Source organism: Ruditapes philippinarum, unplaced genomic scaffold (assembly GCF_026571515.1).
Source record: "Ruditapes philippinarum isolate M1 unplaced genomic scaffold, ASM2657151v2 ctg1477_1_1_1_1, whole genome shotgun sequence".
In the NCBI taxonomy this organism is placed as follows: Eukaryota; Metazoa; Mollusca; class Bivalvia; order Venerida; family Veneridae; genus Ruditapes; species Ruditapes philippinarum.
The window spans coordinates 12990-33641 of record NW_026855622.1 but is presented as its reverse complement, the minus strand read 5'-3'; the positions used below and the strand labels follow the sequence as shown (position 1 = coordinate 33641).

Below are 20652 nucleotides of genomic sequence, written 5' to 3'. Positions count from 1 at the left end.
TTAAAACTTTTTGGCAGGGGATTAATTGATTTACATAGACTTATTGAGTTTTCGTGTCCGGTCTGTATCTTTTGAACCAGTGGAAAGAAATTGAAACTATGGCAGAAATGTTAATCATAATAAGACGATATGCAGAGTGCAGGTTTGACAATTCCCAGGTCAAGGTTAAGGTTACACTTAGTCATTTTGTATCATTTCAAAATTTTGTGTCTGCTCTGTTTCTTTTAAACTGATAGTATGAAATTAAATCTATTCGGCAGAAATATTTATATTACTGAGATGATGTACAGAGCGTAGTTTTGGACTACCTCAGGTCAAGGTCACACTGACTTTCAAAATCCTTATATAAGTGTATATATTACAAAGGGAGATTACAGTGTATGAATTTATTAATATGTTTCCTCCCAATATATTTATGTTTTAACCTCCCTTTATTTTCCTAAATCTATTACTTTTTAATGTTCATTCCGTAATGCTTTCATGTGGCTATTTTCTTTTGTGTGGCTAAAAAGAACAATATAGCGAACAATAGAGTAGCCACATTATTACTGTCCCGTTAGAATTTTCGTCAGTGCGTCCTTGCATCTGTCGTCAACATTTTATACAAACGATTTCACTGGGCCAAATTTGATGAAAATTTCCTTGGATGTTCCTAGCATGAAGCTTTACTACAATTGTTCAAATGGTTCTGCTCAATTGAACATCTCAGTCAGGAGGGCTGAAAATAGAATTCAAATACTCCATGATTTTGTCACTATAGACAAAGAAGAAAAAAAAGCAGTGTTAAACTGCCAATAAACACTGACTAGGGACTACTTGTATATGCGGCTGTTATGTTTTCACCCTCGATTATATGGTTAACAAAGCCTTTTAAAGCAACAATAAAAAGCATCTCTATTTATATTTTCAGTTCTTATAATGTTTTCTTTTTATACAATACTGAAATAATATCTCGCATACACTGACGCCACATATTTGATCTATATCAGTTAATTAACATTTTGACAAAACGGAGCCAATCCATAAGCAGCGTAATGATGTCATCCCAAGTATACATTCATAAACGCTGACGCCATTTCATACATAAACACAATACAATCCATTCTTAGACGTAATTTTTTATTGTTGAAAACTTGATAAAAAAACGTTTTTTCTTATTATTTCTTTTGTTTAATAATTTCTATATCTTAGCAACAGTAGGGTGCAAAAATCGAACAGCGTTATACGAAAATCGGCACCGGAAGTTATTTCCGCTTGAAAAAATACCATGAGTGATCTTCTTTATTTCATCATGTTAGAATCGAAATTATATCGGTCTTAGCGGTGTTTATCGGCTATTTAACCCCGGTTTTGTTGTTTTGATGCAAAAAAATTAACCACTCAGGCCTACAAAACTCCAAACCGGTGTTAAATAGCCGATAAACACTGCTAAGACCGATGTTATTTCTTAAATGAAATTTGAATCATGTGTAGAGATTAAGATTTAATTTGAAATTTTGATATCAGCTTACCTAGATTTTGACAAAGTGTCTATCTGTCTTGACTTTTGATGTTCAGTCGTGAAATTTAGGCCATGTGAAAAATGACCTTGACCACCAAATTCACTAAACTCAACTGCATTATGGCAAAGTTCAGTTATATAGAAACTAAAAAAATCTTTTGTTCCTACACTACTATTTTGTGTTGCATTAATGCGGTGGCACAGCATTTTTCACAATGCAATCTTGTTTTTTCAGAGATTTTGAGTGAACAACCAAAGGCTATAAAGGAAGATGAAGAGAATAAAAAACAGCTTGTAGACATGGGCTTTCAGGAGAGCAGAGTTAAAAAAGCTCTTTTACTAAACAGGTATGCTATTTTTTTATGAAAACTTTTACACAGATTATTTGTAATTGAGAATTGAATCTTTTCATCTTGCAGAGTGATGTTGAAATCACTAGAATTATTGATGATATAGTAGATATTATGTGAAGGGGAAATTACCATTGCTTTGTGTTTTTTTGGCATTTAGAATCCTTGAATTTCTGGTACACCATTGTTGAATGGAGTCAAGGTCAGACTGAAGATTTATACAGATTGAATTGATAGTTTGTCCAAATACTGTAATGAAAGTGTCATAAGCAAACATATTTGAAATAGAATGTGATAAGTGCAAAGACATGTTATTTATATAAGTAATGAAAAGAAGAGGACCTAAAACTGAGCCTTGAGGTACACCAGATGTAACATCTTGAGCATTAGAGTATTTTCCTGACACACATACATGTTGTGAACGATTACTTAAGTAAGATCCGAACCAAGATATTAAATTTTTATCTATTTTATATATTTTTAGTTTCTTCAATAACAATTCATAATTGATTAAGTCAAATGCTTTTGTAAGGTCAAGAAATATTGTCACTATAAGTTTCTCTTCATTTATTGCTTTAATCCAGTTGTCAACAATTGAAGTTAGAGCTGTTTCACATGAATAATTTGTGCAAAAGCCAGATTGATTTAGTTGAAAAAGAGAGTTAGCTTCAAGAAATGATTTTAAGTGATCACTAACATGTCTTTCTAGAATTTCTGACAGGACTGGTAGTATTGAAATTGGTCTGTAGTTGCTTACTTCATTCTTGTTGCCCTTATGTATAGGTGTAACTTTTGCTTTTTTAAATATTGAAGGAAATATGCCATTTGATTGAGAGTGAATATCTTTTCTAAGGGTTTGGAAATAATTTTAGTTGTAAGAAATTTAGGTCCGTTACCATCAAGATCAGTTGATTTTTGGCTCACCTGAACACAAAGTGGTCAAGTTGAGGTATAATGATGGGACTATGTCCGTCGTCATCTGTCGTCAACAATTGGGTTGTTTACACTCAAGCAGTCACAGTTTTGATTGGATCATAATCAAACTTTGTCAGAATGTTAAACTTTGTCTCAATAAAATACAGGACAAGTTTGAATATGGGTCATCTCGGGTCAAAAACTAGGTCACAGGAGCTAAAAATTGAAAAAGCTTGTTAACACTCAAGTGGCTGCAGTTTTGATCCAAATATCCTTGAAATTGGTCGGAAGGTTGTTTTGATGATTTCTAGGTCAAGTTTGAATATGGGTCATTTCCAGTCAAAAACTAGGTTACAGGAGCTAAAAATAGAAAAAAGCTTGTTAACACTAGTGGCTGCAGTTTTGATCCAAATATCCTTGAAATTTGTCAGGAAGGTTGTTTTGATGATTTCTAGGTCAAGTTTGAATATAAGTCATTTCTGGTAAAAAACTAGGTCATAGCAGCTATAAGAAGAAAACTCTTGTTAACACTCTAGTTGCTGCAGTTTTGATTCAAATATTCTGAAAATTTGTCAGGAAGGTTGTTTTGATAATATCTAGGTCATGTTAGAATATGGGTCATCTCAGGTCAAAAACAAGGTCACATGAGCTAAAAATTGAAAAAGCTTGTTAACACTCAAGTGGCTGCAGTTTTGATCCAAATATCCTTGAAATTGGTCGGAAGGTTGTTTTGATGATTTCTAGGTCAAGTTTGAATATGGGTCATTTCCGGTCCAAAACTAGGTTACAGGAGCTAAAAATAGAAAAAAGCTTGTTAACACTAGTGGCTGCAGTTTTGATCCAAATATTCTGAAAATTTGTCAGGAAGGTTGTTTTGATAATATCTAGGTCATGTTAGAATATGGGTCATCTCAGGTCAAAAACAAGGTCACATGAGCTAAAAATAGAAAAAGCTTGTTAACACTCTAGTGGCAGCAGTTTTAAACCAAATATCCTGGAAATTGGTCAGGAAGGTTGTTTTAATGATTTCTATGTTAAGTTTGAATATGGGTCCTTTTTCGGTCAAAAACTAGGTCACAGGAGCTAAAAATAGAAAAATCTTGTTAACACTCTAGTTGCTGCAGTTTTGATTCAAATATTCTGAAAATTTGTCAGGAAGGTTGTTTTGATAATATCTAGGTCATGTTAGAATATGGGTCATCTCAGGTCAAAAACAAGGTCACATGAGCTAAAAATAGAAAAAGCTTGTCAAATATCCTGGAAATTGGTCAGGAAGGTTGTTTTAATGATTTCTATGTTAAGTTTGAATATGGGTCCTTTTTCGGTCAAAAACTAGGTCACAGGAGCTAAAAATAGAAAAATCTTGTTAACACTCTAGTTGCTGCAGTTTTGATTCAAATATTCTGAAAATTTGTCAGGAAGGTTGTTTTGATAATATCTAGGTCATGTTAGAATATGGGTCATCTCAGGTCAAAAACAAGGTCACATGAGCTAAAAATAGAAAAAGCTTGTTAACACTCTAGTGGCAGCAGTTTTAAACCAAATATCCTGGAAATTGGTCAGGAAGGTTGTTTTGATGATTTCTAGGTCAGGTTTGAATAAAGGTTACTCCGGTGTAAAACTAGGTCACAGGAGCTAAAAGTAGAAAAATTTTGTTAACAGTAGTGTCTGCAGTTTTGATCCAAATATCCTGGAAATTAATCAGGAAGGTTGTTTTGATGATTTCTATGTCACATTCGAATATGGGTCTTCTTCGGTCTAAAAATAGGTAACAGGAGCTAAAAATATAAAAATATTGTTTACTATCTAGTGACTGCAGTTTTAAACCAAATACTCTGGAAATTTGTCAGGAAGGTTGAAAAATCTAGTGGCTACACTCTAGTGGCTACTGTTTTGATCCAAATATCCTTGAAATTGGTCTGAAATTTTGTTTTGATGATTTCTTGGTCAAGTTCAAATATGGGTTACCTGGGGTCAAAAAGTAGGTCACATTGCCCAAATATGGAAAAACCTGGTTAATCTTTAATGGTAACATTTTTGACTCAATTGTCATCAAACTTGGTCAGGACACTTATCTAGTTAATTGCTTAGAGGACTTTGAACATGAGTTATCTCTGATGTAAAACTAGGTCACAGGAGCTAAAAATAGAAAAATCTTGTGAACTCTAGTGGCTACTGTTGGTTTCCAAAAAATTGGTCTACTAGTTATACCCCCACAAACGAAGTTTAGAGGGGGTATATAGGATTATACCCCCACAAACAAAGTTTAGGGGGGGGGTATATAGGAGTCAGCTTGTCGGTCGGTCGGTCCACATCATGGTTTCCGGACGATAACTAGAGTTTGGAATGAGGTATTGTAATCAGACTTGGTATATAGCAACCTTATGTGGAAACTCCGGTTGGTATTGCATTTAGACCTCCTGGGGTCAAGGTCAAGGTCACCGTTACTAAAAATAGAAAAATGGTTTCCGGACAATAACTAGAGTTAGGAATGAGATATTGTTATCAAACTTGGCTTAAAGCAAGCTTATATGAAGACCTGGGTTGGTATTGCATTTGGGCCCCCTGGGGTCAAGGTCAAGGTGACCGTTAATAAAAATAGAAAAATGGTTTTCCGGACAGAAAAATGGTTTTCCGGACAATAACTAGAGTTAGGACTGAGATATTGTTATCAAACTTGGTATATAGCAAGCTTATATGAAGACCTGGGTTAGTATAGCATTTGGGCCCCCTGGGGTCAAGGTCAAGGTCACCATTACTAAAAATAGAAAAATGGTTTCCGAACAATAACTTGAGTTAGGAATGAGTTACTGTAATCAAACTTGGTGTATAGCAAGCTTATATGAAGACCTGGGTTGGTGTTGCATTTGGGCCCCCTGGGGTCAAGGTCAAGGTGACCGTTACTTAAAATAGAAAAATGGTTTCCGGACAATAACTAGAGTTAGGAATGAGATATTGTTATCAAACTTGGCGTATAGCAAGCTTATATGAAGACCTGGGTTGGTATAGCATTTGGGCCCCCTGGGGTCAAGGTCACCGGTACTAAAAATAGAAAAATGGTGTCAGGACAATAACTACAGTTAGAAATGAGATATTGTTATCAAACTTGGCGTATAGCAAGCTTATATAAAGACCTGGGTTGGTTTTGCATTTGGGCCCCCTGGGGTCAAGGTCAAGGTCACCGTTACTAAAAATAGAAAATTTGTTTCCGGACAATAACTAGAGTAAGGAATGAGATATTGTTATCAAACTTGGTGTATAGCAAGCATATATGAAGACCTGGGTTGGTATTGCATTTGGGCCCCCTGGGGTCAAGGTCAAGGTCACCATTGCTAAAAATAGAAAAATGGTTTCCGGACAATACAATAACTAGAGTTAGGAATGAGATATTGTAATCGAATTTGGTGTATAGGAAGCTTATATAAAGACCTGGGTTGGTATTGCATTTGGACCCCCTAGGGTCAAGGTCACCGTTACAGTGTTACTAAAAATAAAAAAATGTTTCCGGACAATAACTAGAGTTAGGAATGAGATATTGTAATCAAATTTGGTGTATAGTAAGCTAATATGAAGACCCCGGCTGGTATTGTTTTTGGACGCCCTTGGGTCAAGATCAAGGTCACTGTTACTAAAAAAAGAAAAATGGTTTCTGAAGTTAAGAATGAGATATTGTAATCAAACTTTGTGTATAGCAAGCTTATTTGGAGACCCCAGTTGCGATTACAGTTAATTGAAATATTTCTTTGTACACAGTTGATTGTTTGTGTTCAAATTTTTCTTCAGACTACTTTTTTTTCAAAAAGTCAAAAATGCTGGTGGGGGTATTAATCACCTTCAGTAATAGGTCTAGTTTGTTTTGAGGATTTCTAGGTCAAGTTCGAATATGGGTGACCTGGGGTAAAAAACTAGGTCACACTGCCCAAATATAGATACTGCGAATTCACTTATATTCTTGGGCATGAAATTTCGTGGTTTTATCAAAACGGGCATTTTCGTTGGTTCTTAAATTCGTTGATTTTCGTTATCTTGTTAAAAAAAAAAAATCAGTAACCTAATGCAAAGTAATCTTAATCGCCGAACATTTTTATTTACAACATGTACATATCTTTACTTGTCACACAGCGGTTGTCAATAAATTTAATCCTTGCCTCTGGGCATAACTCTAACTGCCGATAATTGAGTGCAATTAACACATTTATGTGACATGATATGCACCTCCATTTGACACACTGCCCCTGTAATTCGCCGATGTAAACATCGCATAATTTATACGACACCTGGCACGTTTTAACCAGCGAGTTTAAAAGTTTACACCCTGAATTGGTCTTAACATATTTGACAGTAACTACACGCAACGTCACAGCGACTGTGTAAATTTACATGCATATAAATTATTCTCGGTAAATAACACGAGTATATGTGGATCTTGTAAAAGATGTCTTTGATGCGTACGGAATAGCATTCACACAAATACAGATTAAAATTCATATAAACTGGATCATTTAAAAACGACAAAAGAAAGTACAATAAATCTGTTTTAGCGATCGTATTTTTTTATAGTTTTGTGTACTTACGACATTAACATCAAAGACTTTTTTTAAAATTAATAATAGCAAACTGACAATTTTTATTAGCGCTAATTATTGAACTACCTGGGTTCCCATATTTACTCGATTATGTCAAGTATTCTTGTTAACACAATCAATATGTATATGCGGCATTTGTTAGAGTAAATTGAGGACATAAACTCGAGTTTGCTTTCAACTTTCTTAAATATTGCAAACGGATTTATTATGTCACTAACCTGGTTATTTGTCTGTACTTACATCCATTTCACGAAATATCTGCCAGAAAAGAGCCGACGCATGTTTGTAATATATAGAACAGAGACTGGGTAAGAAGTATTTGTTGGGATAAAAGTTCGTCGGATCTTAAATTCGTGGATTGACCTACCCACGAAAACCACGAAAATTGATAATGATTTTACAGTAAAATATGAAAAACAAGATCAACAAGGAAAGGCGGCGTTCAATGAACGCAACCCACATATGACCCAGCAACAATAATAAACCTTGTTAACACTCTAGAGGTCACATTTTTTTACTCAATTATTATCAAACTTGGTCAGGATGCTTGTCTAAGACATTGCTCGGATGAAGTTGATGGGTCAGGGGAGCGATCTAGGGCCATCTTGGACCTCTTGTTTGAAATCAAGAGATTGAAGTTCTTTGCTTATGAATTGTTCAGTAATTTCTGGTATTGTAAATGGAGAAACAGGCTTTGAATGCAATTTCAATAAACTCATGCAGTTTTACTTCATCTTCTTGTAATAAATTTGAACAATCTGCTGGAGCAGATTTAGAAATATCAATGAAATAGTTTTTGAATACTTAAGCTGTTTCTAGTGGGTCTGTAATTTTATTTCCATCTTCATCTTGAATATAACTTGTCTGGTGATTAGAAGATTTCCCTGATAATTGTTTGAGATGTTTCCACATTTCTTTAGCATTGTTTTTATTGTTGAGTAGTAACTTCTCTAAGAATTGGAAATCAGGTTTTTAACTTTGTTTCTCCAATACTTATAATCTTCATTATTATTATGCCCCCATTTCGAAGAAAAGGGGGTATATTGCTTTGCACTTGTCGGTCCGTCGGTCCGTTGGTCCGTAGACCAAATGGTTTCCGAGTGATAACTAAAGAACCCTTAGGCCTAGGAAGGAACTTCAAACTTGGTATGGTGATTGGTCATGATCAGTAGATGACCCCTATTGCTTTTGGGGTCAAGGGGTCAAAGGTCAAGGTCACATTGACCTTGTAAGCAAAAACGGTTTCCGATCAATAACTAAAGAACCTTAAGGCCTAGGAACTTCAAACTTGGTATGGTGATTGGTCATGATCAGTAGATGACCCCTATTGATTTTGGGGTCAAGGGGTCAAAGGTCAAGGGGTCAAAGGTCAAGGTCACATTGACCTTGTAAGCAAAAACGGTTTCCGATCAATAAGTAAAGAACCTTAAGGCCTAGGAACTTAAACTTGGTATGGTGATTGGTCATGATCAGTAGATGACCCCTATTGATTTTGGGGTCAAGGGGTCAAAGGTCAAGGTCACATTGACCTCTTGGGTAAAAACGGTTTCCGATCAATAACAAACGAACCCTTAGGCCTAGGAACTTCAAACTTGGTATGGTGATTGGTTATGACCAGCAGATGACACCTATTGATTTTGGGTTTAAGGGGTCAAAGGTCAAGGTCACATTGACCTTGTAGGTAAAAACGGTTTCCGATCAATAACGAAAGAACCCTTAGGCCTAGGGACTTCAAACTTGATATGGTGATTGGTCATGATCAGTAGATGACCCCTATTGATTTTGGGGTCAAGGGGTCAAAGGTCAAGGTCACGTTGACCTCTTAGGTAAAAACAGTTTCCGATCAATAACTAAAGAACCCTTAGGCCTAGGAACTTCAAACTTGGTATGGTGATTGGTCATGACCAGCAGATGACCCCTATTGATTTTGGGGTTAAGGGGTCAAAGGGCAAGGTCACATTGACCTTGTAGGTAAAAATGCTTTCCGATCAATAACTTAAGAACCCTTAGGCCTAGGAACTTCAAACTTGGTATGGTGTTTGGTCATGACCAGCAGATGACCTATTGATTTTGGGGTCAAGGGGTCAAAGGTCAAGGTAACATTGACCTTGTAGGTAAAAACGGTTTCCGATCAATTAACTAAAAACTCTTAGGCCTAGGAACTTCAAACTTTGTATGATGATTGGTGGTGACCAGCAGATGACCCCTATTGAGTTTTGGGTCAAGGGGTCAAAGGTCAAGGTCACATTGACCTTGTAAGTAAAATGGTTTCTGATCAATAACTTAAGAATGCTTAGGCCTAGGAACTTCAAACTTGGTATGGTGATTTTTCATGACCAGCAGATTACCCCTATTGATTTTGGGATCAAGGGGTCAAAGGTCAAGGTCACATTGACCTTGTAAGTAAAAACGGTTTCTGATCAATTACTAAAGAACGCTTCGGCCTAGGAACTTCAAACTTGGCATGGTGATTGGTCATGACCAGCAGATGACCCCTATTGATTTTGGGGTCAAAGGTCAAGGTCACATTGACCTTGTATGTTAAAACGGTGTCGGATCAATAATAAAAGAACCCTTAGGCCTAGGAACTTCAAACTTGGCATGGTGATTAGTCATGACCAGCAAATGACCCCTATTGATTTTGGGGTCAAGGGGTCAAAGGTCAAGGTCACATTGACCTTGTAGGTAAAAACGGTTTCTGATCAATTAACTAAAAACGCTTAGGCCTAGGAACTTCAAACTTTGTATGATGATTGGTCTTGACCAGCAGATGACCCCTATTGAGTTTTGGGTCAAGGGGTCAAAGGTCAAGGTCAAGACCAGTAGATACTTGATAACCCTTATTAATTGTTTGATCACTGGGTCAGAAGTCATGCATAATAACCTTATCACATTAATAATTGGCTGCTGATAGGGGGCATACATGTTTTACAAACATATCTTGTTTATTTTTAGTTCACCTGTCACAAAGTGACATGGTGAGCTTTTGTGATCGCTTTTCATCCGGCGTCCGTCCTTCCATTCGTAAACTATTATTTTAAACGACATCTCCTCATAAACCACTAAGCTAATTTCATCCAAACTTCAAAGGGATGTTCCTTTGGTAGTCAACTTTAAAAATTGTTCAAAGAATTTAATTCCAAGAAGAACTCTGGTTGCCATGGCAACAGAAAGAAAAATCTTAAAATATCTTCTTTTAGAAAACCTTAGGAGCTAGAGCTTAAATATTTGGCATGAAACATCATCTAGTCAGTGTCTACCAAGTTTGTTCAAATAAATGCCCTGGGGTTAAAATTGGCACCGCCCAGGGGGGTCATTGATTTTCCTTATTTGTATATAGTAAAACTTCAAAATCTACTTTAGAAAAACCAAAATAGCTAGAGCTTAGATATTAAGCATGAAATATCTTCTAGTTGGTGTCTACCAAGTTTGTTCAAATAAAAGCTCTGGGGTAAAAATTGCTTTTTCCCTATATGTATATAGTAAAAACTTAAAAATCTTCTTTCAAAAATCGCAAAGAGCTAGTGCTAAGATATTAAGCATGAAACATCTTCTAATGGGTGTCTACCAAGTTTGTTCAAAAAATGGCCCTTGGGTTAATATTGGCCCCGCCCCAGGGGTCATTAATTTTCCTTATATGTGTATAGTAAAAATCTTCTAAACATCATCTAGTCAGTGTCTACCAAGTTTGTTCAAATAAGGGCCCTTGGGTTAAAAATGGCCCTGCCCCAGGGATCATTGATTTTCCTTATATGTTTATAGTAAAAACTTAAAAAATCTTCTTATAAAAAACCAAAAGAAAAAATCTTCTTATAAAAACCCAAAAGAGCTAGAGTTTAGATACTAGGCATGAAATATCTTCTAGTTATTGTCTACCAAGTTTGTTCAAATAAAAGCCCTTGGGTCAAAATTGGCCCCTCCAAGGGGGGTGGTCATTGTTTTTCCCTATATGTATATAGTAAAAACTTAAAAAATCTTCTTTTCAAAACCCCAAAGAGCTAGAGCTTAGATATTTATCATGAAACATCTTTTATTGGGTGTCTACCAAGTTTGTTCAAATAAAAGCCCCTGGTTATACCCCCAAAAACGAAGTTTGGGGGGGTATATAGGAGTCACCCGGTGGTCCGTTGGTCGGTTGGTTGGTCGGTCGGTCCAGACGTCTGTTGCATTTTCCTTGTCCGGAGCATAACTTTACGAAAAATGGTATGAATTCAATATAACTACATACAATGGTCAAACACCTTGAGAGGAAGTGCAGTGCACAAGAACCATAACTCTATCTTGACTAATTACAGAGTTATTGCCCTTTGTTACTTTTCCTTGTCCGGGGCATAACTTGAAAACTACTGGTTGGAATTAAAAACAACTTCATACAATTGTCAAACACAATAAGGGGAAGTGCAGTGCATAAGAACCATAACTCTATCTAAAGTAATTACAGAGTTATTGCCCTTTGTTACTTTTCCATTGCTTTCTTTTGTCCGGACCATAACTTGAAAACTAATGGTTGGAATTCATTATAACTTCATACAATGGTCAAGCACATTGAGAGGAAGTGCAGTGCACAAGAACCATAACTCTATCTTGAGTAATTACAGAGTTACTGCCCTTTATTACTTTTCCTTGTCCGGGGCATAACTTGAAAAGTACTGGTTGGAATTAAAAACAACTTCATACAATTGTCAAACACAATAAGGGGAAGTGCAGTGCACAAGAACCATAACTCTATCTAAGGTAATTACAGAGTTATTGCCCTTTGTTACCTTCTATTGCATTCTTTTGTCCAGACCATAACTTGAAAACTAATTGTTGGAATTCATTATAACTTCATACAATGGTCAAGCACATTGAGAGGAAGTGCAGTGCTCAAGAACCATAACTCCATCATGACTTATTACAGAGTTACTGCCCTTTGTTACTTTTCCTTGTCCAGAGCATGACATGAAAACTACTGGTTGGAATTCAAAAAAACTTCATACAATAGTCAAGCACGATAAGGGGAAGTGCAGTGCACAAGAACCATAACTCCATCTTGACTAATTACAGAGTTATTGCCCTTTGTTACTTTTCCATTGCTTTTTTTGTCCGGAGCATAACTTGAAGACTAATGGTTGGAATTCAATATAACTTCATACAATGGTCAAGCACATTGAGAGGAAGTGCAGTGCACATGAACCATAACTCCATCTTGACTAATTACAGAGTTATTGCCCTTTTCCTTGTCCAGAGCATAAATTGAAAACTACTGTTCAATACAACTTCATACAGTTGTCAAGGACATTAAAAGGAAGTGCAATGCACAAGAGCCATAACTCCATTTTTACAAATTACAGAGTAACTGCCCTTTGATACTTTTCCTTGTCCGGAGCATAACTTAAAAGGTACTGGTTGGAATTCAAAACAACTTCAATGGTCAAGCACAATAAGAGGAAGTGCAGTGCACAAGAAATATAACTCCATCTTCAGTACTTATAGAGTTATTACCCTTTGTTCCTTTTCCTTGTCTTTCTGGACTTATTACAGAGTAATTCAATAAAACTTCATCAATGGCCAACCACTTTGAAAGGAAATGCAACATACTTTAGAACCACAACTATCTTTAATTGCCCACAACCAAAACTCTATATTTCAATTTTTTACAAGGTATTTTGTTACTAGTAACATCCTCATTTCCGAAGCAGTCTTGTGGGGGTATTAATCACATTTAGTGATAGTTCTAGTTTAAAATTGGCCTAAATTGCCGAAGAGCCTATATATAGGTGAGTGATTTCTGGGCCATCATGGCCCTCTTGTTTTATAATTGTATTTGAAATTTTGCGTGTGAAAGAGATTGGAAAATTATCACTAATTGACAACAGAAGGATAGTACAAGGGTGCATCAATAAATTCGTAAACTAATTCAATAGCGTCAAAACTACTGGTCCGTTTAAAATAAAACTTTTTTAGATCCTGTGAAAACAGATTTATTTCAAATTGAATCGTACTATGTACACAACTTTGATGTCATCACTTATGACGTCATAAACCCTTAGTGATGTCACGTTTCGACCGTCCAATAAAAACTGGCGTCACACAGCGTCAACAAACAGTGAATCGTTATAAAGTTTTACACAAAACTGTGTCTTTGTCCGATATTCGTGAAAATTTGCAAAAAGTTTACGGAGAGGCTGCTCTGTCAAAAGGTGCCATTTTAAAGTGGATGAAGCCATTTAAGTTAAAGTAGAGAGGCAACTGAAGACAACAGTCGTGCAGGTAGACCAGTGAATGTATCAGATGAAGAAACAGTGGCTGCCATTCAGGAGTACATACTCCGAGATAGACGAGAAAGTGTTGAGCATATAAGTTTGCTATTTCATATGGCACAGCTCAGGGCATTATGACTGATAGGTTAGGAATGTGCCTTGTTTCAGCAAGATGGGTGCCTTGTTTGTTGACGTCTGAGCAGATGGGGGTAAGGGTGAAAATGTGTCAGCAGTACGACAGGAGGTATCGTGAAGAAGGTGATTACTTTCTAAATCAAGTGATAACGTGATGAAACGTGGATTCTTTTTTATGCCCCCGCCATGTAATGGCAGGGGCATATAGTGTTACCCTGTTCCGTCATTCCGTCCTTCCGTCATCATCAGTTTCCGTTCATTATCTTAATAACCTTGCACATATTGAACTCAAATTTGACATATAGATATGTCACGAGAAAATACAGGTTAAGTTCGAAATTGGTCATAGTTCGATGATTTTTGGCAGAGTTATGCCCCTTTTACTTTGAAAATAATATGAAATTTTCAGTTTCCGTTCATTATCTCCCCAACGGTACAACACATTCAACTCAAACTTGACATATGGATATGTCATGAGAAAATACAGGTCAAGTTCAAATTTGGTCATGGTTCGATGATTTTTGGCAGAGTTATGCCCCTTTCACTTTGAAAATAATATGAAATTTTCAGTTTTCGTTCATTATCTCCCCAATGGTACAACACATTCAACTCAAACTTGACATATGGATATGTCATGAGAAAATACAGGTCAAGGATGAATTTGGTCATGGTTCGATGATTTTTGGCAGAGTTATGCCCCTTTTACTTTGAAAATAGTATGAAATTTTCAAGTTTCCGTTTATTATCTCCCCAACAGTATTACACATTCAACTCAAATTTGACATATGGATACGTCAAAGGAATGCGCAGGTCAAGTTCAAATTTGGTCATGGTTCGATGATTTTTGGCAGAGTTATGCCCCTTTCACTTTAAAAATAATATGAAATTTTCAGTTTCCGTTTATTATCTCCCCAACAGTATTACACATTCAACTCAAATTTGACATATGGATATGTTTTTGGAATGCGCAGGCCAAGTTCGAATTTGGTCATGGTTCAAAGATTTTTGGCAGAGTAATGCCCCTTTCACTTTGAAAATGATATGAAATTTACAGTTTCTGTTCATTATCAACCCAACAGTGTTACATATTCAACTCCAAATTGACATATGGATATGTCAAAGGAATGCGCAGGTCAAGTTGGAATTTGGTCATGGTTCGATGATTTTTTGGCAGAGTTATTTCTCTTTCACTTTGAAAATAATATAGATACATCTTAGGAATAAGCAGTTTAAGTTTGAATTTGGTCGTGGTTCAATGATTTTGGACAAACTTATCTTTCCTGAATGTTGGAAAAATTTTGAACTTTCAGTTTCAGCACTCATACTTTTGTGGAAATGTATATAGCCATTATTTTGGATACAAATATGCAATATGCTATTTTCAAAAGGTTAAGACTGAATAATTTCAGTGCCTTGAACATTGTATAAAAATGGTTTGTGTTAACATTGAAAAGTTTTAAGGGCTTTGAACTTAGAATGAAAAAAATAATTTGTGCAAACAAATTTGGAACTAAATATTATAACATTTGAAATTTTGGCTGCATGCGGGGGCATCCGTGGCATGATGACACATTTCTAGTTTTAACTGGAAAGCAAATGTCCAGAGTTCTGTCTGGAAGCATTCTTCCTTGCCTTCCCCTACAAAAGCGATAATTTCCAAGTCAGCCGGGAAGGTTATGGCCATTTGGCATTATATTCTGTGATACATACAGTGGATTGCTAAACCACTTTGTTCGTCCAAAAATGACAGTCACTGGGAACTTTTGTGCAACACTACTTAGAACGGAATTCATGGTGGCAATAAGGAGAAACGCCCACATCTTCTTAGGTACGGATTCATATTACATCAGGACAACGCGCCGAGCCATTCAAGCCACGTTGTCATGGATACACTAGAAAAACTCCAACGTCGAAAAACTCCATTGTCGAACTGTTACCGCACCCACCCTACAGCCCGTCCCTAGCAATTTGTGACTTCTGGCTGTTCACAACTTTAAGATACAGTTTTCGTGGTACGAAATTTGAGTCAAGAGAGAAACTGAGGTGTGCCGTGGACAGACAGCTGTGACGGGCAACAACAGGTGTTTGAGTCATGGGTCGAGAGATTGGTCAAGTGCAAATCGTGCATGGGACGTTACTATGAGAAAGAGTAATCATTTTAGGTACTTGAATTAATTCATTTTCCCGCTATTGAATTAGTTTACAAATTTATTGATGCACCCTTGTAATTTCAGAAATATTAAGGAAATTTTTATAAAGGTTTTTGAAGTTTAAGTTACTCTGGTTACCTGCTTTAAGTTAAAACTGTTAGTAATATTATTCCAACAGGTGTTGTAAGTAGATAGTGTTACTGGATCATAATTATACAGTGTAACTTCCGAATTCCGGAACTTCTGAAATCCGGAAACTTCTAAAAACCGAAAAAAAATTTCGGTCCCGATTTTTTCCCTTCTATTTTCTATTAATATAATACTTCTGAATTCCGGAACTTCTAAATTCTGAATTCCGGACGATATTTTTGTAAAATTAGAGTCAAATCAATGCAATTTTACCTCCAAAAACCGGAAATATCCAAAGGTGTGAAATACATTGTAAATCGAGAATGTTTACCCTGCAGAAAGATTTAATCTCCCTATCGATTGTTTACTAATTAGCGGTCATCGTGTAATTTGACAAGCGTTAAAATCACAAACTGTGAAATGGTATGTTTGAAGTAATTTACGGCGGTCAGTTAATTTGAAGTGTTTATTAGCGGATTAAATGACAATTAATTGGACACTGTATGCATCAAACGTCTTTGGGGATTTTATTGCATTTGATGTAATAATTAATTAACTAGCATCGGACGATATGTAAGTTTATGCAATTAACAACATTTCTACAAACTGATAGAAATTTAAAAGCATTTGCAGGTAAGATAAAAATGTATTCTTTTCATTCACACCTTTATCTTGATTAAAATACTATTATATATGATACTACAGTAATGGCCACATCTTCCTTGACATTTAGTGATATTAAGTGGCTTAGTCTTGTCCACATTATCATAAACCTCTGAATTCCGGAAACCTCTGAAATCCGAACTTTTTGACAAGTCCCATGGGTGTTCGGTTTTCGGAAGTTACACTGTAGTTGAAATCTCCAGCTATTGATTTTGGGGTCACTAGTTCAAAGGTGCAATGTTCAGATAAAAATATGAAAATGTATATTCAGTCCATTTAGTCATCACTTCTTAGGGATTGAAACCCAAATGGTAATTATCATGACTACGGATATGAAACATGTAATTTAGGTTAATATATGTAAGGTTAATGTCACTAAAGATGATAAAATATAGAGATTTTGTCCAGAGCATATTTCCTACACATATGAAACTTCATAGAAATGCTCACCACTTTGAGAAGCAGTGTCATGTGCATGAACCTGGTCTCTAGGTCAGAGTTCAAGGTCACACTAGGAGGTCATTGAAAAACACTTGTCCAGAGCAAAACTTCTACATTCATGGAGGGATTTCCATATCACTTGGCACAAATGTTCATCATTGTTAGGCTGAGTGTGGCAAGTAAAATTCAAGTGCCTGTGGTCAAGGTAAAGGTCAAACATAGGGGTCAAAGTTCAGGTAAAAATATTACAATGTGTATTCGCCCTATTTAGTTATTTTTTATTAAGGAATTGAAACACAAATGGTTATTATCATGACTACCATTGTGAAGCCAAGTATTGCACACATAATCCATGTCCCTGCTACCAAAGTCAAGGTCACATAGAGAGGTCATGTTTTGAGTCATTTATTGATAAATTGTTACAAATGATAACTGTCATGACTACATGTGTGACACATGTAATTTAGGTTAATATATGCAAGGTCAAGGTCACTAGAGACGATAAAATTCAGATATTGCCTAGAGCATATTTATAATGCCCACATCTCTTTAAAAGCTTTTGTGACAGGCACATTTTGCGACATTGTTGCCCTCACAAATGCAATCTTGTTTTCTGTAAGATTTGTTTTAACCATTTATTTGTTTGCTTTTAGAAAAAGTATAAAAGTTGCCCCCGTCTGGCCATGGCTCTTGTTTTTATTGGATTGTCTTCAAATTTGAAGATACAATTTTCTAGGATAGATCTTCAAGTGAACCAGACAGACTTTGACCTTCACTCATATCCTTTCCGCGACAGTAACGTATTTAAACGTATCGTTTTTTCGTTTTTTATTTAAGCCAACCCTATTTTACGAAAGAACACCCAAAACGTAATAAAACGTGTCAAAATTTTCTATTCTCAAAAGCGGATATTGTTTTGTTGTAGGAAACCCGGCAATATTTTCATTACATTATTTTGCATTAGCTACTTTGAAAGCATTTTTCAAAAGATGGTAAATAAAAAAATTGTTTTAAGAAACAAGTTTTTTTTAAAAGTACTATGTCATTTTTATAAAAATCAGTTTAAGAGTGTCACTGATCGTTTATTAATCATATTATAGGATAATAAAATTGGTAATTTAGTTCAAATCAATTTTAGGTAAAGTAAGCTACACATACTTACTGAATATTTCAACCATGCCATATTCCATTTAACTAATAATAAGGCTTCTAAAACATATTTCTACCTTATAGTAGATATGTTTGTTTTAATTGTCAAAACCTTATTTATGACATTTTTCTGAAGACAAGATGATTCATTATTGCTAATAAGATTAATAATTTTTACGGAATTCTACGTTTCAGTCATTTAACGGTAACTAATCATTTACGGTTTGACACATAGTAGATATCATATTTACCTGTACAGCATCATGACCCAAAACATACTAAAACGTATTTTCGTCAAAATGTGCATTTATAATTATTTCAGATATTTATTTTACAGCAGACAAACACCTATCCCCTTAATGTAAAATGAAGGTGTTTTCAATATTAACAATGGACAACCATATCGTTGAAATACGGTATATTCCTCGTTCACAAGAAAGTCTGAACCGTATGTGTAAGATTTATCAGAAATTATGCTTTATTAGACTTTACTTAATTTTTTTACGCTGATTTCCGTTACAGTTTTTAAGACTGATGAAAAAACACACGTTTTATTACGTTTCGTGTTTTTTCATTAATTCAGACCCCGCTTTTAGGGTTTGAAAGAATGTGCCCGTTTTAAAACGTTACGGGTGTCTGTCCAAAAAAGAGGGTAGGTCGTGGAAAGGATAGATCACCTTGATATTGAAGGTCAAATTCTCGAAATTTTCAATTTTTGCTGTAACTGAGTATTATAACTTTGTTATTACTGAATGGATTGAGACAAAACATTCTTTAAGATCATCATTTATGTCAAATTCAAATTGACCTTGGCTCATTCATGACCTTCACCTTTAAGAGAAATTATTGAATTTTTACTGATTTTTTGCTAGAATTGATTTAAGCTTGGTAATTAATGGATGGATTATCTTCATACTTGGACAAATCAACCTTTTGGACAAGACTTAATGAAATGTTGAACTGACCTTGACCCTGACATTTAAATGACCTAGACCTTCAATGTGAAATTATTGAATTTTGGTATAATTGTCCTATTTTTTTTTATTTTGTACCGATTTCATTTATACTTGGACAAAACAAGACCTTGATACCAAACAAACATATTGAATAAGTTAGATGTGAACTTGACCTTTAACTAACTTTGACTGTCAAGGTCAAATTAAGAAAATTCTCTTGTTTTTTTTGTTCTTTGTTATTTATACAGTAGAACTTCTATGAGTCGATTTTCTCGATGTGTCGAGGTAAAATAAAGTCCCGATTTTTTAGCTCACCTGTGACAGGGTGAGCTTTTGTGATCGCTTTTCGTCCGGCGTCCGTCCGTCCGTCCATTGTCCGTCGTCCGTCCGTAAACTTTTGCTTTAAATGACATCTCCTCATAAACCACTGAGCCAATTTCATCCAAACTTCACAGGAATGTTCCTTTGGTGGTCACCTTTAAAAATTGTTCAAAGAATTTAATTCCATGCAGAACTCTGGTTGCCATGGCAACTGAAAGAAAAATCTTTAAATATCTTCTTTTAAACAACCCTAAGAGCTAGAGCTTAGATATTTGGCATGAAACATCTTCTAGTGAGTGTCTACCAAGTTTGTTCAAATAAAAGCCCTGGGGTCAAAATTGGCCCCGCCCCAGGGGGTCATTGATTTTCCCTATATGCATATTGTAAAAACTTAAAAAATCTTCTTTTAAAGAACCCAAAGAGCTAGAGCTAAGATATTTGGCATGAAACATCTTCTAGTGAGTGTCTACCAAGTTTGTTCAAATAAAAGCCCTGGGGTCAAAATTGGCCCCGCCCCGGGGGGTCATTGATTTTCCCTATATGCATATAGTAAAAACTTAAAAATTCTTCTTTTAAAGAACCATAAGAGCTAGAGCTTAGATATTTGGCATGAAACATCTTCTAGTGAATGTCTACCAAGTTTGTTCAAATAAAAGCCCTGGGGTCAAAATTGGCCCCGCCCCAGGGGGTCATTGATTTTCCCTATATGCATATAGTAAATTCAAAAACTTAAAAAATCTTCTTTAAAGAACCCAAAGAGCTAGAGCTAAGATATTAAGCATGAAACATCTTCTAGTGAGTGTCTACCAAGTTTGTTCAAATAAAAGCCCTGGGGTCAAAATTGGCCCCGCCCCAGGGGGTCATTGATTTTCCCTATATGCATATAGTAAAAACTTTAAAAAATCTTCTTTTAAAGAACTCAAAGAGCTAGAGCTAAGATATTTAGCATGAAACATGTTCTTATGGGTGTCTACCAAGTATGTTCAAATAAAAGCCCTGGGGTCAAAACTGGCCCCGCCCGGGGGGGTCATTGATTTTCTTTATATGTGTATAGCAAAAACTTAAAAATCTTCTTTGAAAAAACCCAAATAGCTAGAGTTTAGATATTAAGCAT

General features: G+C 35.6%; 1 protein-coding gene across 5 annotated transcripts in view; it reads left to right on the top strand.

The window, feature by feature from the left end:
• The window catches only part of LOC132743928 (ubiquitin-associated domain-containing protein 1-like), a gene marked incomplete at its 3' end in the record, with an annotated part of 92402 nt that overhangs the window by 67068 nt on the left and 4682 nt on the right, over positions 1-20652 (top strand). For all 5 annotated transcript variants that reach the window (XM_060732527.1, XM_060732525.1, XM_060732526.1 and 2 more), the window contains 1 exon segment: positions 1737-1848. In XM_060732527.1, the coding sequence (XP_060588510.1) occupies positions 1737-1848 (112 nt within the window).